The sequence below is a fragment of the Equus przewalskii genome, chromosome 3, assembly GCF_037783145.1.
Source record: "Equus przewalskii isolate Varuska chromosome 3, EquPr2, whole genome shotgun sequence".
Lineage (NCBI taxonomy): Eukaryota > Metazoa > Chordata > Mammalia > Perissodactyla > Equidae > Equus > Equus przewalskii.
The window spans coordinates 30,963,027-30,988,231 of NC_091833.1; the positions used below are offsets into that span (position 1 = coordinate 30,963,027).

A 25,205-nucleotide genomic window follows, 5' to 3' on the forward strand; every position below is an offset into this window, starting at 1 on the left:
TGGCCTGGTGGTGCAGTGGTTAAGTCTGCATGTTCTGCTTCGTTGGCCCGGGGTTCACCAGTTCAGATCCTGGGTGTGGACCTACGCACTGCTTATTAAGCCATGCTGTGGCAAGCATCCCACATATAAAGTAGGGGAAGATGGGTACAGATGTTAGCTCAGAGCCAGTCTTCCTTAGCAAAAATAAAAAAAAATGAGGATTGGCAGCAGATGTTAGCTCAGGGCTAATCTTCCTCAGCAAAAAAAAAAAAAAAAAAAAAAAAACGGGAGGAAAGAGGAGGATTGGTGGCAGATCTTAGCTCAGGGCTAATCTTCCTCAAAAAAAAAAAACAACATATGTGTGTGCACATATACATCTATACATAGGCTAGAAGCCTCTAGACCCAGATTTTAACAGTGCTTATTTCTGGAGGTATTTGAAGGTGATTTTAATTTTCTCCTTTTTGCTTGCCTATGTTGCCTGAATTTTCTGCAGTGAACATTGGAGACCTAATCAGAGCGTCCTTAGGTAAATGTGGGAGGGTTGAAGCCAGCCCCCCTTGCCTACAGAACATGTTCCTTCATGATTTCCAGCTTCCTCGAGGTTTTTCGATATGTGGTCTCTAGAATTAAAATGGCTTTAGGAGAAAGAGAATTAGATGATTTCTAAAAATAAGTAGAATTTCTTTTGATCTACCAGTTTCCTTGTTCTGATCATGGACCATGCAGAAAAGAGCTCACACAGCAGGCTGAGACCCCAGGAAGGCCTGCTCGCCAGGTTGGCCCTGGGCCAATGTGAGGGCACTGGCATTTCTGGAAGGTTCCCCCCACCCCGATTGATAAGGATGTCTCACTGGGCCTGAAGCGTTTGTGCAAACACATATGGTTTATGCTGAACACCTGCTTTCCGTCTGGAATTTTGCTGCATGCCGGGCAGAGGGTGCCTACGAGGCCAGCCCCCAATAAAACCCTGGGCACAGAGTCCCTAAGGAGCTTCCACAGTAGACAACACTTCACACGTGTTGTCACAACTCGTTGCTGAGGGGGTTAAGCGCCTCCTGTGTGACTCCACTGGGAGAAGACTCTGGAAGCTGGCACCTGGTCTCCCCCAAACTTCACGCAGGCCCCTGTTCCCTTTGCTGGTCTTGCTCTGCATCCTCTCCCTGTAATAAATCTCAGCCACGACAAGTATGTCCTGAGTCCTGTAGGTCCTCCCAGTGAATCACTGATTCTGGGGGTGGTCTTTGGGACCCCCGACACACAGTCTGACCTGACTAAGCCCCTTATTGACAGCATGTATAAGGTCTGAGCCCCGGGAAGGGACAAGTGGAGCAGCATGTAGGTGAGAGTTTGGCTGTAACAAGAGATGGTCTAGTGGCTCTTTTCAGAGAGAGGCTGTCCCTGGGGAAGGGATGGACAGGCACCTCAGGACAAAATTCCTTTAGAATTCTGAGTCACCAGCATGAGGGTCAGTCAAAGCTCATGGGGGAAGGCTTGTAGTTTCATTCATTCATTCAACAACTGAGTACCCACCCGGTGTGTGCCCAGGACTCTTCTTAGCACTAGGGGGGGGAGGGTTGAATGAGATAGATGAGGTCCCCGTCCCAAGGAGCTGACATTCTAAGTTGGGAGTCTAACCAGGTAAGGAGACAGACTTAAGACAGGGCGATCATCGGTGGTCCCTCCAGGGAACATGGGGGCCTCGGCATTTCAGCTGAGATCTGGACGATGATGAGACCCACATGTGGAAATCTAAGTGGCTCAGTCCCAGGAGGCAAATGGAAAATCTTAAGACTAGAATGAACTTGATATTTTCAAGGAACTGAAGGAAGGCCAGTGTGTCTATAGCTCAGGGAGGGTGAGGTGAGAGGCACGAACTGAGGTTAGAGAGTTCAGAAGGACCTTGGAGACATGGTCAGGAGTCTGCATTTCATTCCATGCCCAGTGGGAAGCCATTAGAGGATTCTAAGTGGGGACTCGCACAATATGATGTAAAATTGAAAACGATCAACTTTCAGTTGGCTGCTTTTTGGAGAATGGGCTGTAGCAAGTAGAATAGAAGCGAAGAGTGAGTTGTAGTGTGGTGGTCCAAGCCAAAGAGGATCCCCACTGTCTCACCTGCTGTATCCCATGACAGACCAGAGATAACGGGCTCCCACCAGACCTACCGTGGTCCACTGCAGGGGTGGAAGGTGATCTTAGATATGGCTGGGCATTGCTTGTTATCAGAGTATGGGTCAGAATGTCTGGAAGGACCCAACCCAGCCTTTGGTGCAGATGCCATCAGAAGATGGCAGCTGCCAAGAGAGTGTGATGGTCAGAATCTTAACCTGGTAGAACCTCGTGCAGGATGACCACAGGATGCCACCAGGGGCTCTGGGATGCTGAGGAGGGGGCTGTGCGGGGTAGGGTCTGGAGGTGTCAGAAGCTCCTCCCCAGTTCCCAGCTACTGTCAAGCCATGGAAGGTCATAGCCCCAAGCTCAGCTGGCAAACTCTATCCTCACCTTCCCAGCCCTAAGAGGTCCTGCCGGGGCGCTCACAGCCAGCTCTTCCTGTCCACGTCTGCTGGTTTGGCATCTCCCCATCCCTCGGAAGTCCTTCCTGTTACTGAGACCGCTTCCTTTGGTTCTGGTTCCCCGGGAGAGGAAGAGACGCTGCCCCTCGCTTTCCACAAACCCTGAACTGTGATGGGCTGTGGCTGACCAACTGAACCAGGATTCTGGAATTCACTGGCCCTTGCATCTCTTCTGTCTGTTTTGTCAGAAGATTTGAAGTACGCCCGTTTCTGTACACTCGGAGCCATAGCTACATGAGCTATTTTTAAACGGTGTATTTCCCTCAGCCGGGAATTTTACAACTTTCTAGCTCTGTTTCCAAATAAAGTGGTTGATTTGAATCACCCAAGCAGGTATTTCATCTAACACAGGGGGCCAGTTGGGCTGGAGTTAAGTGGGGAGCTGAGTATACGCCTCCTCTTTCCTTTCTTCCCTGTGGTTTTATGGGGTTGCTTGCTTCCTTCCACGGGAACATTTCTTCAGTAGGAATATAAAATTACTCTGTATTTCCCCGTTCTTAGTTTCCATTTTCCAGGTTCTCATAGTCTTTCCCATCCTTACCGACTCCTCTTTGAGAATGAGCTGCAGTTAGGCTGATGTGTGGGTCCAAAATCCACCTCTCCCTACACCACGTGACATCAGCCAGGCTATTTCTGATGCTTCCCCCCCAGAAAGGTCTTCTGGACCAGCACTTCTCTTACTGCAGCTTAGCCAAAGCTCTCGGGATCTGGGACTGGCTTCCGGAGACAAGGATCCCAACCCAAATCCTCTCTCTGAGGTAGCCCACGCTACCGGTTTGGGAATAGACGCCCAGACCTCTCTTTACTCAGTTACTTACATCCTAACATGCCCAACTGTCAAAAGGCGTCAGAAAGATACCCAACTTACTTTTTTCCTAAATGGATAATGAGCCAACACGATTTACTGAATGGTCTAGCTTTTCCAAACAATGCAACATGCCATCTGTATCAAATAGTAAATTTCCAAGCACATATATCGATACACATATATATAATATATGCAAAATATCTATCTAGCTAGTTAGAGAACTAGATTGGTAGATCTGTTTAGCTAACATATATTAGATATTTGTTGTATTAGACATCTCTATCTCTATCTGACCATAAACTTGCCCATTTCTAGGGCTCTATTCCATGGCATTGACCCATTTGGCCACTCCCGCACTAATAGCACTGTATTACTTTGTAATTTTGTTTTTTCCTTAAACATTTGCACCTGGGCTAACAACTGTTGCCAATCTTTTTTATTTTTTTTCTGCTTTATTTCCCCAAACCCCCCCGTACACAGTTGTATATCTTAGTTGCAGGTCCTTCTAGTTGTGGGATATGGGATGCCACCTCAACATGGCCTGATGAGCGCTGCCATGTCCGCGTCCAGGATCCGAATCCTGGGCCGCCGCGGCGGAGCATGCAGACCCAACCACTCGGCCACGGAGCTGGCCCCTGTAATGTTTTTGAGTCTAGAATGGAAGGCAGGCTATGCTAACCCGTGTGGTTTGGGTATCTGTGCTGAACAAACGTGGCTCCCCTACGTGGCAGAAAGAACGTGAACCCAAGAAGCCTACCAAAGGGACTTGCCAAACTTTGGGTCTCTTCCTCCTTCCCACGACTACCAGGGCCCCGTGACGGCCGACCCAGCATCCCTGGCGCTGGAAGTGCTTCCCAGTCAACACCTCTGCTGGCAGCTTCCTTCCCGCCTCAGCTGGGCCCCACCCACAGGGAGCCTGCTCCCCAGGAGGGCGCATAGCCCAATCCCCACTTCCCTCCCCTGTGGTCCTGCTCAGCCTGCCCTGTATCACCCAGCCCAACACGGGGGAAGAGGCGGACACTGGCAACCGCTCAAGCAGCTCCTGGGAAGCCACATTACAGACTGCAATGAGTCCTGTTTGTAATTTGATTTTTCTTCCCCTGTAACAAGCAAAGTTCACATTACAGATAAATTACCCGGAAATTCCTATTTAATAAGGCATATGCCTCCTTGAGGCCTAGAAGCACAGAAAACATCTTGCACGCTGGTATTTTCACACCGAAAGGCTTATTGAGAAGACAGCTTTGAAAATGTCAGAAATTTACATAGAATGCCTGGCCCGTCAGTCCAAAGGGCTGATTTGACAAAAGGACCCATCAGCCAGGGAGTGGACGAGCAGGCTGCTTGGTGGTCTTGACCTGTTTTCCTGTCCGGGGTAGGCAGCTCTGGGATTGAGGGGAATCACACCTCCACGGGGGTCTTTCCCACCCCTGGCTCTCAGCCAGCCCTTAGCCTGCGGGGCATGGGCACCGCGCTGGGATTTGCGTGTGCTCAGTAAACACAGTGTCCCTGTCCTTCTCTCTCCAGGCCTGTGATTCTGAATAGAAGCAGCAAGCCGGGCATCCGAGAGATCTGGGACTCAGGCGTACGTCCCAAAGGCCTCCGATGGGAAGAGGCACCAAATGAAATACTCAAATGAATAGAGCAAAACAAAGGGCCCTGTGGAAACACAGTTAAATGGCACAGCTATAGATAGCTGATTGTTTTTTAAGGAAAAACAACAGTGGAACGTTCTCCTGTAAATCCCTCAAGCTCTTGCTCTCGCTGGGAATACGATACACACGGGCCTAACCACACAGGGCATTGCTTTTAGGGCACAGCGTCCAAGTTAACGTCCGTAAGCTTTTTACAGAATGTCGCTACTCCTTCCACCAGAGGAGAAGCAAACACGTGCATTGCATTACAAAACTGTGGCATGGTAAGACCAAAGAAACGACAGAGCATTCTCTGCCAACCTGAAAAGCCAGGTTATTTCATTCCACCTTTATTTATATTCTAAACTCTGAGTCAAGTAATCAGGGACTAAAATACGGTCCATTTAAATTTTTCATTATTTCCAGTATGTTGAACCACCACAAATCACTCCTGGATCAAGCGCGAACGTGTTACCTGATAAGATGGGAAACAAATGTTACCTTTCTTTGCATTTTGCATTTTCTATTTCGGTGATTGTTGCAACTGAAACAGGAAAGAGGCAATAACATTCACTGGGCAGCCACCATGTGCCAGGCACGCTACCCGCCCCTGGGGATACAGAATGGCCAACACCTGGTCCCAGGAGTGAGCACCAGACTGCATCCTGGTTAAGGCCCACCTGTGTTGAATCCCCGATCTGCCACTTCTTAGCTGTGCTGCTTTTGGCAAGTTGCTAAGCCTCTCTGAATCTTGGTTACCTCATGTTTCAAACAGAGATGATACCGACTTCATCAGGTTGTTGAGAACCACAAAAATAACGTAGTGCTGACTGTGAAGTGTTTAGCACGGAGCAAGGCACAGTAGGCATGCAGTAGGATAGCCAACTTTAACTTCATCCCGACGTCAAGAAGCTCCACATCCGGTGAAGGCAGCAGATCTATAAGGGCCCATATTACACTCTGAAGGCGTTTAATCTATGCCTGTGCCCAGCAAGGACCTAGAGGCGGGAGCAGCTAATTCCAACTGGGGACTCATCCGGGGTGACAGAGAGGAGACATTGCAGCTGCGTCTTAGATGTAAGTGGGAGCTTGCCAGGTGGAAGCATAAATTACTATCGAAGTGAAAGTCTGGTGTTTTTACAGCAGTTCATTCTCATGAGTAACACACGTCTTCTGTTTTTAAGAAATATGGAAACGATAATTGAGGCGGCTAGGGAGTGTGGGGAGACCCGCGTTAGCCTCATTCATCCTCCCCATCTGCCTCCGTCACTGTCGCGGCTTCAGAATGTTGCTTCCCCGGGGCTCCGCGGAGTCGGATGTTTCCAAAACATTCTGGGGGACGTGCAGATCGTGTGAAAAAGAGGGCACAGTGGACTTGACCCCCGTGGACCACTGACAAGCACGTCGGCAGTCTGACTCGGATAACAGCGGCCACTGGCAGTGCTCTGCACGGAGCCACGTGCTGGGTGTCGGGCCTCATTTCACCCTCACAGACACCCATGCGGTCACTAGGATTCTCCCCACCGCACAGAGGAGGAAACGGAGACACAGAAGTAGCTCGCCCAAGGTCACATGGTTAGAATCCAGAGTCTCCCTCAGTAGCATCCGTGCTTTTCACTCCCGTGTGAGGCTGACAAGGTGGACGGTTGGGCAGAGCCAGCCGAGAGGGTTCGGGTCAGGGCTCTTGCACCAGCCGGCCAGGTTCAAATCCCACCATTGCCACGTACCACGTACTAGCCGCTGACCTTGGCGATCTCAGAGTTGTTTTGTTTTGTTTTGTTCTTGCATTGGAATAATAATTTTTTCTTGGCGAAAAGTCAAGTGCTACAATTTTAAAAACACAACATCCTACTTAAGATTTTTTTTAATATAGAAGTCAGTTTAAAATGATAGAAGTTCTGTGAGATCTAAGAAATCTACAGCCTGTAGTTTAATAATGGAAAAAAATTAAGACAATTAAAAGACCTGTAGCCTCCCACATCCTCTCAGCCTCCTCCTCTGTGGAATGGGGATAGTGATATTATGGATCTCGCACAGTCGATGTGAGGTCTGAAACAGTCGATACAGGAAACTTGAGAACAGTGTCTGGCCCGCAGTAAATGCCCGGTTTCATGTGGACGCTGCTGCCGTTGACGCTGTCATTATTAAATGCGGGCTGCGCCCCGGAGGCCGTTATAGGATAGACCAGACCGGTGCCTTCTAGGAAACATCCACAGGGCCTCTCCCTGGTGGCCTTCTGAAGTCTGGGGTCTGGCTCATCTGTTTGCAGGATAATAACTTAATTTGATTGATGCACACAGAGGTGCCTGGGTCTGTTCTCATGACCCAAATTGACGAAGGACCCATTTAACCAGAGTGCTTATCTATGGATTAAAATGAGAACTCCACGTCCGAGGATCTGTCAGGCCTATCGGAAGCCCAGACACGCCCAGGGGTTGGTGCTGAGGCTTCAGCAGAGCCCGGGAGCACGCGGACGGTCTCCCTAACTGATGGCCAAGTTGGGACCAGAGGTGCAGAGCTGCCTGTCATGGGGCAGCTCGGATGCCACCTGAAGGCTCCTGGCAGCTTCTCAGATGCTCATTCTCTTTGAGAGCCAGCGGTTTCTTATTCTCCAGGTCCCCTTCTCAAGGACCCAGGCTGACAATCCCTCCTTTCAGTGACCACAGCCTCCTTCAGATGACAATCATGTTGCAACCCCCCCAAGATTACCACCAAGTCAGGGACAACGAAACTGGGGAGCTCCCTTCTCCTTGCCACACGTTTGTGGACAGCCCCCTGGGTTCCACCTACTTGTGAATAATCCAACCAGTTACACTTCCACCCATCCAAATTCTATTCTCGGAGGTAACTTTGTCTCAAAATTCGGGAAGTATCTTCTGATCACCCGCCAATCAGTTAGCTGGGAAGCGGCTTAGTGTGGGGGTTCAGAACCGGGGCCCTGGGGTCAGACCACCTGGGTCCACGTCCTGACTCTGTGATCTTAGTGTGGTTTGTGATCTTAGTAGCTGTGTGGTTTGTGCCTCAGTCTTCTCATCTGTCAGTGGGGATATTAATTTCTTATTGCCACTGTAACAAATAACTACAAAGCTGGTGGCTAGAAATTTATTCTTCCCCAGTTCTAGAAGCCAGAAGTTCACAATCAGGCTCGCTAGGCCAAAATCAAGGTGTCAGCAGGGCCACCCTCCCTCTGGAGGCTCCAGGGGAGAATGCTTCCTGCTCTCTCGCAGCTCCTGGTGGCTGCAGGATCCCTAGGCTTGTGGCCACGCCCCTCCAATCTCAGCCTCCAGGATCACAGTGCCTCCTCCTTTTCTGTGTGACTCAAATCTCTTCCCTCTTTTAAGGACACTTGGGATTGTGTTTATGCCCCTCCCCTCCCAATAATCTAAAATAATCTCCCCATCTCAAAATGCCTAACTTAATCAGATCTGCAAAGCCCCTTCTGCCCTCTAAGGCACCATTCACAGCTTCCCAGATTAGGATGTGGACATCTTTTCCGCTGTGAAGGCTAGGATGCTAATTTGCCCCAAGCTCTTCATTTGGAGATTTGCAATCTTGTTGGTTAAACCAGGTTTTAAACATTCTTAGAACCGAAGCTGGCAGTATGAGGTAGAGACCATCTACTTCAGACGTCTTCACCAGTCTGATGAGCTATCAGTTCTCATGTCTCTTCAGGAGCATTTATTTTAAAGATTGGTGGAGAATGACAGAGAAACACCAACAAGCATCTTTCTGGCTTAAGTACAAAGGAGGCTGGAGCACCTGGGATGGGACCCTGGGACGGTCCCACATTACCTAACCCACGAAGTTCAAAGAAATCTGAGAAATGAGTCTGCCTGATAGAGAAGATTTTCATTTCTTACTTTGTGCATCTTAATATTGTTTTAACTTCCTACGATGAACAGATATTGTTTTTATAATAACCTCAAAACATCCATTTTAGAAATCTTTGATGATTTCCCGTTATCCAGAGTCCAAACCCCTTACAACAGTGGTTCAGGTCTTTGCAACCTCACCCAGTCTCTCTCTCCAAACTCATTTACTTTCGGTTTCCCCTGGAGAAGCTGTGTTCCGACCACAACCATCCGCCTTCTGGTCCCTGATTCTTCACTCATTCAGCAACTATCTAGTGAGCATCCTATACATGCTAAGCAATGTTCCAGGAGCTGGGTCGTGACAGTGAGCCAACAGATATCCTTGCTGTCGTGGAACTTACAATCTAGTGAACATCTCTGCTCCGTGTGTTAATTCATATTGTTCTATCTTCCTGTCTTCTCCGCCCTCTCATTCCCTGACAGCATCCCACCCATTCTTCCTGTCTTCGTTCAGTTGCTGCATCCTCCGTGAGGTCCCCAGGGTTACTATCCATCAGAGGTAATGACTTCTTCCTCCAAGGGTCCACGTGCCCTACCTGTACCTTCATCACAGTGCCTCTCCCACCTGCTCTGCATACAAGATACATCCCAGGTGTAAAAGAAGCAAAACTCGACCTGAACTCAGGAGATGGGCCGTGAACTCTGCCTCTATGAGAATGGGGCAGATAAGAGCTCCCTCCTCACAGGCTTGTCATGAGGAATTAAGGAGGCACCTGTGCAAAGTTTAGCACAGAGCAGGCCCAGGTGGTCAGCCACTAGTTCCTGAATGAACAACTGTAACTGCATTGATGTGTTTTTTGTTTGTTTGTTTGTTTTGCCGAGGAAGATTTGCCCTGAGCTAACATCTGTGCCAATCTTCCTCCACCTTATATGTGGGTCACCAGCACAGCATGGCTGACAAGCAATGTGGGTCCACACCTGGGATCTCAACCCTCAAACCCAGGCCACTGAAGCAGAGTGTGAAAACTTAACAACTACGCCAGGCCGGCCCCTGTGATAAGGTTTTTGAATTTGTGTTAAGAAGTATCTGGCACCTAGCATGGGAACTTGTGCCCCACACTCAGTGAACATTTCTTGAATCTATTTTGAATGTCATCTGATGTTGTTTGGGGATTTTTTTTTCAGGTATTCTGTTTACAAAGACCCAGCAGGCTGGCTGAATATTAACCCCATCAATGGGACTGTTGACACCAGAGCTGTGCTAGATCGCGAGTCCCCATTTGTCCACAACAGTGTGTACACTGCCCTCTTCCTGGCGATCGACAGTGGTGAGTAATTTTTTAAATGCCATCCAGTGTATACTTTTCGGTTATAAATATATTTTTACGTTTCTTCTGGTACCCCTAGAGATGTTCTTTGGAAGAATATAAATGTGTGGGGGCAGGAAAAGCAGATGTTTAAACACCCAGGGAGTCATTAATATCCCCAAGTCCTGGTGTCTTGGGTCTTTGTCCAGTTAGAGGTCAGAGCAGGGAGCTCACCGTGCTCCATCTCAAGCAGGCGCCGAGGTTAGGAAGCCATGCTGGTGTCCTTCATCTTGATGTCATGCTCTCGTCTGCCTGGAGGGTTCTTTTACTCAATGCAAGTTCAAAGATAGTCCCAGAGGACATCACCAGCCCTGACGATTGAACTGTTCCCACAGCCTTTGTCCTGTTATGATTCTGTACCATTAGAAAGACATCAGGTGCTCTCAGACAGAAGCTTCATAATCACATAACAATTGCTGTTCATTCAAAAGCTGATAACGCAACATCCACGTGCCAGGCTCTGCTCTAGAAGCTGGGGAGACAGCAGTGAACAAACAAAAATGACTGTCCTCGTGCAGGTGACACACTCGTGGAGAAAGGAAGAAAACTGAGTAAAGTACATAATACACTTTTTGGAAAAAGGAAAACATACTATTTATGTATGAAACAGGAAAACAGGAAAAAGAGAGAGCAAATGAAAAGGTGCTGTGATTTTCACAAGGTGGCCCTGGGGAGCCTCACTGAGCGGTGACAGTTGAGTAAAAACATGAAGGAAGTGGGGACAGGAGCCTGAAGTTATCAAAGGGAAGAGCAAGGAGCCCGGGAGCTGGGTGGTACGTGAAGGGCGTGGGGATGCAGATCATGGAGGGCCGTGTGGCCCCCCCACCACCACCCTTGGCTTTTACTTTGTGTGAAACAGCATGCCATCGCCGAGTTCTGTGTCGAGCTCACTGTGCCAGGATCATTCTGCTGCCCTGTTGGGATCAGACACAGGGGACAAGGACAGAAGTAGGGAGACCTCTTAGGAGACTGATGACAGTTTAGGAGGATGGTGGCTTGGACCGATAGTAGGGGAGGGGCTGGGAAAGGATCAGATTCTGGAGAGACTTTGTACATTTCAGACACAAAGCCGACAGGATTTGCCATTGGCTGAGATAAGGGGACCCGAGTTGCTAAGCTGAGATGTCTACGTGTCAATCACACAGGAAGGTTTGCTCTCCCTGTTATTCCTAAAAGCCAGCTGTTCATGGCCAAAGGGTCAGTTTTGAGTCCTATACATCAAACTGGTTGTTTATAGCACTCTTTGTGTGTGCCTTCATTACGCTCAGTGACAGGTGAACTGAGAATTCCAAGACCCCATCGGTGTATGCTGGGCTGGGTACTCACACCCAAACCACGTCAGACAGCATGTGTCTAAAAAGCGCACGGTCACCATGGCATATGACAGGCAGAGAGGGCTTCACAACCAACTCAGCCTTTAAGTCGGGCCTGACAGGCAGGATTTGGAGAAGTGATGTGGTCAGGAGGTGGAGCTGCCTGAGAGCACAGAGCAGAGGAATCAAAATGAGAAGGGAGTGTGGCACAGGTAAGAAAAGGAAAGATAAGAGTGTGTCCCCTGTGAGTCAATGTGTAGAAATTTGTTTGGACGTATATGGAAAAGTCATCTCTTCAAAGCATCTCAAAATCCAGGTGAGTCATTTGATGCAGTAGGTAGCCAGAAGGTCCCCTAAGTTCTTGAGGAAGAAACTGACGTGATGAAATAGCACAGAGACATTCATCAGCTGAGCGCTAGACCAGACACTGTGCTCGGTCCTGGAGACTCAAAGGTGAATAATACATAGTCCTTGTGCTCAGTGAGCTAATGCGTGATTTGGGAAGTTAGGCAAGTAAACAGAAGATCGTAATAGAGCATCGTAACTTTGATGGAACTAAGCACAGAGGAGCCCCTTGTCCAGACCCGGGGGTGGTCACAGAGAGCTTCTTGATGGAGGGGACCTCTAAACCAAGTGATGAAGGATAATTTGAGAAAAGGTAGAGCATTCTAATAGAAGCCTGAAAGAATATACATATGAGGGATGCTGAAAAGCTGGCAGCGTTACTGCCGGCTATGCGATAGGCTCCATATGTGCAAAGACAAGAGCAGAGAAGTGGGCAGGCAGCCGACTGTGCTAAGGTTGGAACTAGGTCTTGTGCTGAAGGCCCAGCTGCTGTCACAGTGCCTGACTTAGAGCAGGTGCTCACCTATCTGTGGAATTAATCGTGAAATGCTCTGTATGCTGTGCCAAGGAGTTTGACTTGATCGTGTTGCTTCCTTGCCTCCAGAATAAACTTTGTGCTTTAGAAAGATAACGCCTTTGGCAGTGTAGAAAATGGATCCGAGGATGAGGAGATGTGAGGCAGGGAGGCATTAGAAAGCTGCAGCAGAAATTGGGGTCAGAGAAGCAAGACGCGTGGACCTAAACCCAAGCAGTGAAGTTCGTTTTGGTGGAGTGGGCCTAGATTTGGGAAATACGTTGAAAGTCTTAGCAGGTATCTTAGCTAAAGGGGTCAGGGTAGGCCTGGTGGCAATAGAAATGGACCAGAAAGGATGAAACTAGAAAATATCTGGAAGAAAGAAGCAAAGCTTAAAAAAAAAAAGCCCACAAACTGAACATAAAGTAGAGAAAGGTGATATTAAGGTTTCTAGTCCAGAAACCAGCAATGATTGTTCCATTAACAAAAAGGGAACTGGTTTCAAAGGATCGTTCCCATGTTGTCTTTACGGGATGGATGTTGAGATGAGGTCCCGTGAGAGAATGACAACGTGAGACTGGAAGGGAGGTAAGGAGATTTTTGGGGAGTCACCCATTCAAAAGAGATGGGCCATCAAATAGGTAAGTTGTGTGGCAGGCATAGGTCTAGACAGGAGTGTGAAGCGCATAAGCAGGGGATGACGATAAGCCGAGAGCGTGTAAGATGCTGTTCAAATGAAAAGTGTCACTTATGGATCAGCTAAACTAAAGATTTCAGAGTTCTGTACGACATAGTATTGTCTGTACTCGTAGAGAAAATTCTCGGCTAAGAACACCACGAAGGAAGGTTGAAATGCAGAAATAGTATAGTCGTCATTGCTTTATGAAATATTTTATGCAATTATTAATCGAAAAGAAACTAGAAATGAAGTTCACTCTAGTTTTTGCCAGAAATGGGGGTCAGGTGTAACTGGGCAAGCTGCTTACAGACTGGGGGGCTCAGTTTTTACTTCTGTAAAATGAGGAAGAGAATTCTTACTTATAAGATTGTCATGAGAAATGAAAAAGTGAAGTGCTCTGCCCTCTACACTCCCCACCAAAAACCATGGTAAATGTTCAATAAATGTTAATCACACCCCAATGGGGGCTACAGAAAGGAAAAAATGGAGCCAAGAGTGGTCCTCAAGAAAAACACAGCTTGAAATATATTTCTTGTCTAACTCTGTTAATACTAATATCAGACAAAGAAATTCAAAATCTGGTGTCACAGATGTTTTTAAAAGGACAGAAATGTCCCTGAAGATGTAATGGTAAATAGAAAACAGGTTGGCATTAATATACAGAACCATCATTAGAGACGATAATCTTGAACAAGGCCCAGAAGGCTTAGAGCAAAAAGAGCATAAATTTTAAAAGACCTCATAAATCAGAGCAACTTTAGTTTAAAGCCTCCTTTTTGTCGTTCATTGAAAACTTATCTCTAGGTATTATGTTTAACCAGGAAAAACCAACACTTACTTATAAGATCAGTTATCACACTGATGTCTCAGTTTTATACAAAGTAAGCAATTGATTTTATTAATTTTATAGAAATTCAATGTATATGATGGAATGAAAGAATAAGGATTTTTTTTTGTGGTATAATACTAGGAAAGCTAAAGCAAAATAAATTTATTTTCTCCAAACAAGGAGTTGCTCAGGAATTTATGCCAAAACAAATCAATAGAATGCATGGCTATAGGAACTTCCAGGTAGGATGAAGTGGATCAATGTCCCACTGCGAAATTTGGATGGATAACAAAAATCTTTGTTGTAAATGTATCAGAGAGCCTTTAGATCAATTAAGTTAGATCAATTTAATGAGATCAATTAAAATACCAAAGAGGGAAGAATCATTCTAAAAAGAGTGTAAGACAGCCAGCCATTTTTTTCTCTCTGGGGACATTTTCTGATTCTGGGTGAGGGTCAGGCTTGTCCCAGGCAGAGGGTCCAAGATGAAGGGAAATAAATCAGAAACACTTGTGATAGTCATGTGGCGCTGGTACCACAAAGTGAAAACTGACCCTTAAGCATATGGTTGCATTTTCTCCAGGGACAAATGTCTTTTAAAGGACAAAGTGAAATCTCCTGGAGTCTCGTGGGAAGCAAAAAACTAATGAAGGAGGAAATTCAGCTTAAACACACAACCATTCTCTCTTTAAGACATTTGTCAGATTTTGAGGGTAGAAGGGGTTGGAGGATGGAATGGCTAGTGGTACAGACTGAGTGTTTGTGTCCTCCCTAAAATTCACATGTTGAAACCTAACCCCCAATGTGATGGTATTTGGAGGGAGGACATTTGGGGGGTGCTTAGGTCACGAGAGTGGAAGCCTTTGTGAATGGGATAAATCTCTTTTAAAAGAGACCCCAGAGAGCTCCTTTGCCCCTCCTGCTGCGTGAGGACACAGTGAAAAGACTCTATACTGAAAACTACAAATCATTGCTAAGAGAATTTGCTTTAAAAAATCCTGTGTTATAGGGAGATGTACCACGTTCATGGATTGGAAGACACAATGCTATTGAAATGTCAGTTCTCTCCAAATTGACCTAAAAGATTCAATGCAATTCTACGCAAAATCCCAGGTTTTTGTTTTGAGGAGAAGGGAAGAAACTGATTATAAAATTCATATGGAAATACAGGGGCTAAAAATAGCCAAGGCAATCTTGAAGAATAAGTTGAAGGACTTACACTACCATATACCCAGACCTATTAGAAAACTATAGCATTTAAAACTGGGTGATATTTGCACAAACATTAAAAAAAAAACTGACCAATGAAGTAGAATAGAGAGTTCAGAAACAGATCCACGCACACAGTCCCTGATTATGACAAGGACAATATGGTAGAGCAAATGGGAAAGCACAGTCTTTTCAATAAATAGTGCCAGGTTAATTGGATACAAATATGAAAAAAATGTGTCCTGATCTCTCCCTTATGCCATATACAATAATCATTTCTAAATATATTACAGATAAAATATGGAAGGTAAAATAATACACCTTTTAGAGAAAAACATCTAAGAACATATTGATGTCCTGGCATAGGCGAAGATTTTTTAAACAAGACACAAAGGGACTAACCACAAAAGGAAAAGAAAAATGATAGATTATATTAAAATTAGGAACTTCGATTCATCAAATGATACCATTAAGAAAGTAAGAAGGTAACCCACAGAGTAGAAAATATTTACAATACAAAGAAATTCTACAGTCCATAAGCAAAAAACACGATTCAAAGAATGGTTAAGAGACTTGAACAGAAACCTCCCCACAGAGGAAATGCAACTGTCAATAAACATGAAGAGATGCTCAGCTTCATTAATCAAGGAAATAAAAATTAAATTATACAAATTTAAATTAAAACACAAATTAATCAAAGAAAGACAATGAAATGCAATACTACAACACACCTACAAAATGGCTGAACTGAAAAGATGGAAAATACCAACTGATGGCAAAAATGTGCAATTACTGGAATTCTCATATCCATCTGGTAGCAGTGTAAATTGGTACAACCACTTTGGAAACTGAAAGTATCCACTAAGTCTGGACATATGTATACCCCATGATCCAGGAATTATGCACCCAGCTATATATCCCCCAGAAATGTGTATGTGTGTTCACCAAAACACACGAGCCAGAATGTTAATAATAGCACTATTCATAATAGCCCAAAACTGGAAACTATCCAAATGCCCAATAAAAGTAGAATAAGTAAATTGTGGTGCATTCACACAATAGGGTCTACACAGCATGGAGAATGAGTGATCTGCAACTCTTCACAACAACGTGGATGAATCTCACAAACATAATATCAGGGAGAAGAGGACTGACCCCAAAGAGCGCATTCCAAATGACTGCATTTATGTAAAGCTCAAACACAGGCAGAGCTAGTCATCCTACAGGATTGCCCGGTGGATGAGTTTCTTGATCTTGGAATGTTGGATACATGAGCGTGTTCAGATTGTGAAAATTCTTCAATCCATGTATTTATAAAACAGGAATGTTTCTGTGTTTCAATAAAAATTTAACCAATACCTGGCTACAAGGAGGGCATGTACCTGGCCCACTGTGCCTTTCCGGGGAGGGCTGTCCTGTTCACGTATTCTCTCAGTACCTGTTTACCCCGGAGATAGACTCTCCCCATCTTATTATTCTAAAGAAGGACAACCCTCGGCTGCTGATGGGCCAACGCTGCCGGGAAAGGCGAGTGATAGGACGTCTGCAGAGGGACAAAGCGCAGCATTCACCCTGCAGCCCCTTTGCAAGCGGCAGAAGTGACAGCATCATAACTTGCTACACGCAGCTCTACTTATGCAGTTCAGAACAGTGATAAGGCAGCAGCAAAAGAGAATCTTCTTTTAAGCACCTCTTAGAGACTAGAAACTGCGAGATCAGAATGGAGGAATGTAAAAAGACTGTCAGAAGCAGGGCTGGAAACCTGTTCTGAGGCGAACAGAGTAAAAGTCTCTTTGGACCTATTTGCTTGGGGCCCCAGAGCTAGTCTAGATAGATTCCAGAATCACGCTTCATAGTAATATTGATAATGTCCAGGTTATAGATGATTTTGGGGGAAAAGACACTTTGTCCCCTCCCTGTGGCTAGAGGCTAAGTTGTAACCTATATGCACAGAAGTACAAGGCACTTTTCTTAAACTGTTATCAATTTTAATGAGCTACAAATTGCCTAGCAACATTGTTTCATTGTAACTGTAAGGCATTTGTTTTGCTAAAACAGGACTGGCTGTATTTCGTCAAATGATTGGAAGAGTAAAGCCTTTAATCCTATAGATTAATAAGATATGACCTTTCATGTTGGCAAGCATTTTATCTTTAGAGATGAATATCATCATTTACCTTATGTGGTCCAGATTTTCTGAAAAGGTTAAGATAGTGCCTTCAAAGTACAGGAACTCTTTTGTTAAAGACTTCAACGAACACAGAATTACTGGCCTGTCTTAAGAAAGGGAAAAAATAACAAGGAAAATACCAAGATGGAGTGGGGACATTCGGGAATGCAGTTAAGATGGAATCTCTGGGGATGTGCAGAGGATGGGGCAAAGTCACGGCAATTAGCATGGGCAAATCCAGGTGTGATTATTGCTTCTGCTCGGATAATCACCAGAGGGGTCAAATGTCAGTCTCACTGTCTTATGTGGGCTAAAAGCTGTCACAAGCGATTTCTCCTAAGAGTTCTGGAATCCCACAGGGGATGGTGGTGGGCAGGAAAGGTGTAGCTGGCTGCTGCTTCCTGACTTACTGCCTTTGCTCAAGAGTCTGCTAGGCTGGTCTTCCTGCCTGCTTCTCACCTCTAACCTCGTCTTGCGCTCACCCTTCTGTTCTGAAATTGCATAGGGGTCAGAGTTCCACGATTGTTGCTGAATGGCTCTTACGCCCTCAGAGAAAGTCTAAATTGTGAGTTCAAACACCAAAAACAGATATTTCACCTCAGGAAGCCCAGATGCCCTTGCTCCCAGCACCTACACTATGCAGAGAGTTTAAAGAAAAGCGAAATTATCCCTTTTAGTTTTTCCTAAGGCTCAGCGCGTATGAAATAGTTTGAACCCAGAAGCCCATACTACCACTAGTATCCACATTAAACCTTTATATGATTATCAAAAGTGTCACATCCCCCATCCATTTCATTTAAAAGAATAAGGGAATGACGGTATAAAAACAAGCCAAATTGTCGCGAAATTCAGCAGCACGTTTTCATGACTTTGCAACTTGTATAAAGTATGCTTGAATCTGTCGGTGAAAAATGTGATGTGGGTTACCAAGAAGACGCAGATATAGAACCGAGCCTAACAGCTGTAAAATTAAAGTGGAATCAACTAAGACAATGATTTTTCATAGGCTAAGAGTGAGATCACGTCCCAACCCGTCTCTTCCCTCACTCCCCTATATGAAGCGTTCTGATAATGCCAGCTGATTCAAAATTGAAATATTGTGCAAAGTACATTTAGATTGATTCGAAGAAAAAAAATGTTATTCAGCCCCACAGTGAAATGACTACTAACAACTAAATGACAACAGCCCCCCGACTGGGGGTAGCAGGGAATCGGAACTTCAGAGAGATGCCTCCGTTTGGGGTCTTTCTATTTTTGTAGATCATCCAAGCTCTAGACTGCATGGGGGAATGTAGTAAGATCATTTAGATTGATTCTACTTAAAAGATGCTAGTTCGGATAAAATCAAGCCATTAGTTATGATGGCAACCCAATTAAGCCAGTTTAACATCCCTTATCTCAGCTGTTATGGTAATTGAGGAAGAAAAAGAAATTGAAGACCAGCCATCATTCCTCGTTATTTCAAGTACCAGTAAAATATCAATCATGTTGAAAATACTAGCTACCATTTTGTCACAGATAAAATGGCCCAGTAAAACAACTCCTGCGATCTGGTCATAGAGAGGCTGTGGTCAGAACTGTTTGGAGGCAGCACATGTGGTCCATAGAGAGAGTGGGGGCCATGCTCCACTGCACCTCAGAATGAGCCAGCTCACCATCTTAGCCATGCTACCACAGGCGTGAGGCTTATGCTTTCTCAGCCTCAGTTTCCCCATCTGCAGAGTGAGAACAATGCCACCTACCCTGTTGGCTTGTTATAAGGACTGGAAATCATGAATGCAAAATTCCCGATGCCTAGTAAACACCTTATAAATATTTAAGTCAGCTGACTTGGACTGAGTTACAGACTGCTTTTCTAAACTTATCATTACAAAGTCATCAGCGTCTGAGGCAAACGACAAAATGCCATCTGGATGACCACACTGGGGTGGTCTGAGCATTTTTCAAGGGAAGAGATGGACCACAGAGCCCTCTGCTCAGAGTAGGGCTCTCAATCAGAAAATTAACCAGGAAATGCCACCTTCGACATCGGTACCAGTTCATGGGGCTTGCCTCTGTCTGAAGGGGGAGATTTAAGCCAGGGTTCATCTACTGACATCAGGACATCTCCACTTTGACCAGCCAAATCAACCATCTTAAACATAATGTTGTCAAACAGTCACTGGGAAAAGAAACTGATTTGGGCACTAAAATACTGTCTGCAACTCCCATCTATGCCAGCCTAATTCATCCTGCGAGGTGTCTATTAGCTGGTCCTCCTCTGTATTCCCTATTCCCCAGTTCAGGTAATGGCATTGCCACCTGCACAGTCCCCAAGCTAGAACCCCATCCCCCCGACACCCCTATCCCATCACTCCCAATCCAATCATCCCTGTCTGTTCAGCCTCCTGAATCCAGCCTCTGCTCGTGCATCCTGACTACGCTCACCTGAGCCTCACTGTCGGCCCCCACACCTGCCCTGCATCCCCACGGGTCTTCCTGTGCCCCCTCTCCTACTCAAGTCCATTGCTTCTCGTGCCTCCAGCCTCCTCTGCTTTTATCAAAGCCATTCTCCCACTTAAAAGTCTTTGAACTTCTTGCCACAAAATAGCCACACTATTTTCTCCTGCAGAACAAGCACCTCCCTCTCCATAAAGCATTCTCCTTTCTAGCACATTCAAATATCATCTCTCCATGAAGCTTTCTGCTCTGTCCTTAGGCGATTCGTTATTCCATGCCACAGGCTCCCACACGCTTTATCCTCCCATCTCTTCCTGCACTTACAACGGTATCCTGCATCTGTTTACTCTCTGCTCCTGCCGCGCCGTCAGCGTTGCAAGAGCAGGCACCCCGCAGCATCGATTTCTCTGCGTGTCCCCCAGGCACAGGGCGGAGTCCCAGAAAAGGATTATTGTCTGAGCGAATAAAACGAAACTGTCATGTTTAGACGTGGCCTCCAAATCAACTCTTCTTGATTTTTTTTTCCTTTTCTCTAAAGTCAGTAATGGAAATTAAAAAAGCCAGAAGGTTGAATTTTTTAAAAATAGTTCAGGTTTCAGATTACTGTCTCCTCTAAAAGAATTTTTGAGTCCGAATTATGTGAATAATTGCCTCAGTTCGACATCAAGGATTACACACGGAAACCTGGCATTGTATTTTACAAACCTATTTTCTACCAGCTTTTTTGTTGGTTTCCTGTTACATTTTTTTCAAAATAGAAAATGAAATCAGCAAGATCGCTATTATCAAAGCAATAAACACAATGCCCATGAAATAAAAGCAATGAGATTCTTGTCTTCTGGGGCACGTGACAAAAAAACAGATTTGTAAAATACTGATATTGAAAAGCTATAATAAAGGGGAAAAAGGGGATGAACAAAATGGTGCAAAGGAGAACTTATAGAGAAGACTGGTTCCCTCGCACTTTCCAGCAAAGGCAAAGCTACGCGCAGAGCCCCGTTCGGATGAACTAAAAGATCTCGCATTTATTTGCCCATAGCTGCTTAGTGAAGGTTCAGCAGATGCCCAGAAACACTGAGGGACTCTGAAGGGAGTAGATTGCCTCAGCCGTGCATCTTGCCCTTATGAACAAGCCTCCAAAGCTAGCTGGGCGCCCAGCCTCTGCTCAGGGGCCCACGTCTAAATTTTGACTCCTCTTAATTGGCCCACCCTCCTGATTTTCCACCCAGAATTTGGGCCTCAGGCTCTCTTGAGACAGGAGCCAAAGTCCCTCTCTTTGTCCTGGGCACAGACTGCCTGCTCTGAGCCGTTTCAAGACCCCATCCCGAACACACAGAGTTTTCTCCTGGATGTGGGATAAGGTAGGACTTGAATATAGACACAGTCACTGCTCTCAAAACAGAAGCAAGATAAAGATGGAAACCTACGGAAATATAAACGCATACAACTGCGTGGACGGAACGAGCAATACGTAGTTAGCTTTTTCACATCGACCCAAATTAATTCAAAAGTCTACTGAGCATCTCTTATCTAGCAGGATGGACGACAGTCCTGACGCTCAGAGCCCATGGAGCTCAGAAATGAGCTTCCTGTTTTTCCCTCTGCTTCCTCTCTCTTCTTGCACCTCGTTTTAATTTTACTTTACACAGGCAGCCTCGCTTTGCCTGCCATTCCCCATATAAGACCACCTGCACTCATGATTCCCCAGGTAAGACGCAGGCAGCCTGCCTCCAGGCCCGGCTCAGGGAAGATCCAGAACCAGTGCCCGAGAGTTCTGGTTGGATCCTAACGTTCTCTGCATGTGAAGCCAGCCCATCCAATGGTGGCAAGACCACGGACCCTACTCTTCTGAGGGGACTCTCCTGAGAAGATGCATCTGAGTCTAATCTCACTGGTCTAGAGACATCATAATGTGTGAAAATCTGGTCCTTTGTATGCAGATGTTCACAGCAGCATTATTCGTAACAGACAAACAGTGGAAACCACCCAAATGTCCATTGGCTAGTGATGGATAAATACAGCATGGTCTATCCATACCATGGGGTATTATTCAGCCTTTAAAAGGAACGAAGGTGTGATTCATGCCACCACATGGGGGAACCTCAAAAACATGATGCTGAGTGAAAGAAGCCAGACACAAAAGGCCATGAATTGTATGATTCCATTTATATGAAACATCCAGAAAACGTACATCTATAGGGACAGAAGGCAGGTCAGTGGTTGCCTAGGGCTGGAAGTAGGCACACAGAGTTAGTACAAATGGCCCAAGGCTTCTTTTGGGGGGTGCTGGGAACTTTCTAAAATTAGATAGTGGTGATGGTTGCACAACTCTGCAAATATACTAAATATCAATTCATTGTAAAAATAAATGAGAGAGTGAGAGGAAAGAAAGGTAGAATTGGAGAAAAATATTTTTAAATCCCTATGTAACCTTTGAGTTTACACTTCCGTTTCTGACTATTTTAGTAATCACAGTAATTGTGAAGAAAATTAAAAAGAGAAACGTATTCTTTTAATGTAAATTACGTGGGGAGAAAATCACTATTTAGGTTTTGGTCTATTTCTTTCTAATCATAGGTATTTTTAAATTAGGATCACACTATGTTTTTAGTGGTGTCTTTTGCTGAGAAGATATAAAGCTTATATAAATAAATACACACATACATACATGTATGTGGCTTCTAAGTAATGGAACATACCAGAAAAATCTCAGTGCTTCTGACTAAGTGGAAATCCTGTTAGGTCAGGATTCTGAATAAAATAAAATTCCTATGATTTAAAAACAAACCAACAAACCTGGCCCCATTTCTCATTGCATCCACACTCACAGCAGGAAAGCAGCGCCGGGAGACCCACGTGCAACACACGCTTCTTTGGGTACTGGCTTTAGCTCCATAGTCCTTCCACAAAAGGCGAGATACTGTTGGTTGTTTAAGTAAGGAAAGCACAGAAGATGGTTTTTGGGTTTTACCCTTTCTACCTATGCTTGATGCTAACCACAAGCACCAAAATACTAAAACTTCGAGCTCCCGGTCTGGCTCAGATAGTGGGTTGCTACAGTCTCTGATCATTCCGCCCACTCTCTGGAGCGCCCAGAGGGTGCCCAGCATGGGAAGACTGCGTTGTGAGGCCACAGCTCGCAGACAGGTGATGCGCCAGTCTTAGCCTTGGACGAGTTACTTCATCTTTCTGAGACCCACTTCCTCTTCTGGAAAATGAGGAGAAACTAGAAGGTGGGACCCCAGATGCTCAAAGCAGCAACCTCTCTGGTTTGCTTGGACTTGCCCGCCTCTGAATAACAGCAGGTGGTCAGTTTCTCTACGTAAATCCTCACCTTTCCTTAGTTACATGACTCTGCTTCTCAGGAAATGCACAGCTCTGCCCCCACTAACCCTACAGCACAGAAGTCCAAGTGTGAAACACGGGCCAATGGGACTGAGGGTTCAGCCGGGCTGGCAACAGGACGGGTCAGACCAGGCCTGGTGCCCAGCACGGACCACCAACTCGACTGCCTCATGGGCGGTTATCGCCTGGGTAACTCTCTGGGTTCGAAATCAAGCTGCAGATGAATTTGGTCCTGTCTCAGTCACGTAATGTGCTGAGGTATTACCCGGTGTCAGCGCTGAGTGGGAGGACAAAGCCAGAAATAGGAGCAGGCAGTGGTCTGTGCGGAAGACCCCGGCAGGGTGCCAACTCCAAGAAGTCGGAGCGCATCTGAGGTCCTGAAGTCACAGTCCTCTGGATGGAACAGACTCAGTCATTCCGATCCGTGGGAAAGAAAGTGGTGACCATTGCCCCCAGGTCTTGCCGTTGTTTGGCAGCATGAGAGCTAGAAGCAAAATGAATCACCTGCCAAGATTTGAAGGGGGTGGGGAGCTGGGGGAGGAGTTGTTTAATAGAGACAGAGTTTCACTTTGAGAAAGTCCTGGAGATGGATGGTGGTGATGGCTGCACAGCAATATGAATGTACTTCACACCACAGAACTGCACACTTACAAATGGTTAAAATGGGGGCTGGCCCAGTGGTGTAGTGGTAAGTTTAAGTTTGGATGCTCAGCTTTGGCAGCCCAGGGTTCACAGATTCAGATCGCAGGCGTAGACCTACACACTATTCATCAAGCCATGCTGTGGCGGCATCCCACATACAAAAAAGAAGAAGATTGGCAACAGATGTTAGCTCAGGGCCAATCTTCCTCACCAAAAAGAAAAAAAAAAGAGAAAGAAAAAGAGGTCAAAATGTTATGTGTATTTCATCACAATAACAAAAAGTAGCTCATAAGAAGATATTAAAAATAATAATATTAACAACACCAAATCATGGTTTAGGGATTTTAGTTTGCTTTCATGGTTTAAATGAGAGCCTGTCAGAATCAAGCTCCATCTTAAAAGTTCTGACATAGAAGGTAACGGTTGGCACCTGCCCCAGGGAAGGAGACCTGAGACTCATCAAGTTGATCTGAGTCCATCCTATGCCTCTCTGGGCCTCAGACCCTAAAATGAAGGTGCCCCAGGTCAGCTGCTCTGAACCTGCACGGAGCCCACGGCTGCCCTTCGGGTGCCTGCAGACCCTCCATTTGAATGTAGGCGCATTTCCCTGGAGCAGGGTCCGTGACCTTCATCAGATTCCCAGGAACCCACCTCCCAGTCAATTGAAGACCCACTGACGGGAACGGTTCATCTCTCAGGGGCGCTTCCATCTTGCAACATGACAGACTCAGAGGCCCCTGCAAACACAGGCAATCCCCCCGACATGTTCGGAGGCTGGACTTCCTCCGATGCTTAAAGCGGCTACCCCGAGAATGTGGCCCGTGGCCTTCCTCCCAGGGAGCTGCAAGCAAGAGGAAGTATGGTTCTAGCTCCGTACCCCCGGTATTTTGCTCAAAGTGAGGCTTTCTCCCTATTGGAATAGAAAATCAGTGAAGAGGGGCGCTGTCCCAGCCAGGCTTTCATTCTGATGTCCGGTAGTGCAGAGTTGTCCCTGGGAGGTTGGGGGTTGCTGATAGAAAGGGGAAAAGAAGGGGTGAGGAATTTTTGCTGAGTACAGCGAAATACCTCAAAGTCCCAATATTTCCTGGGCCCCCTGGGACTATTGGTGCCAAATGCCTTGTGAAGAATCGTTACATTTTGAATTACATCTGAATTTTGGGTGGTGATGTTCTCCAGCCTGTGCGTATAAACTGGGAGAGGCTCTTTCCCCCAGGATTTTGAGAATCCAGTCTTTAGCTTATCAACCAAAAAACAAGCTCATTTTAGTTGATCTTGGGAAAAAACATCACCCACCTGCCTGGGAATAACACATGGGGAATTGAAGACAGTGGAATAATTAAGTTCACGAAAGGCCGATTCTTATGGCCATATTTCAGATACTTATAATGCCTTCTCATCCATTCTACCAAACGAAAAAATATAAAGAATTCCTCTGAGATATTCAATTAGTTGAATAAACAGAGAAAAATAATTTTTCCACAAAAAAATTCAACCAAATGACTAAAGCTGACAGTGAAAAACCGACTTCAAAGTAATTACGCATT

The 25,205-nt window shown here is 45.8% G+C and overlaps 1 protein-coding gene across 1 annotated transcript in view; it reads left to right on the plus strand.

The window, feature by feature from the left end:
• CDH13 (cadherin 13) overlaps positions 1-25,205 on the plus strand; it is a 1,002,245-nt gene that overhangs the window by 964,970 nt on the left and 12,070 nt on the right. The window contains exon 11 of the mRNA XM_070613929.1: positions 9,995-10,137. Within this exon, the coding sequence (XP_070470030.1) occupies positions 9,995-10,137 (143 nt within the window). The remainder of the gene's footprint in view (positions 1-9,994; positions 10,138-25,205) is intronic.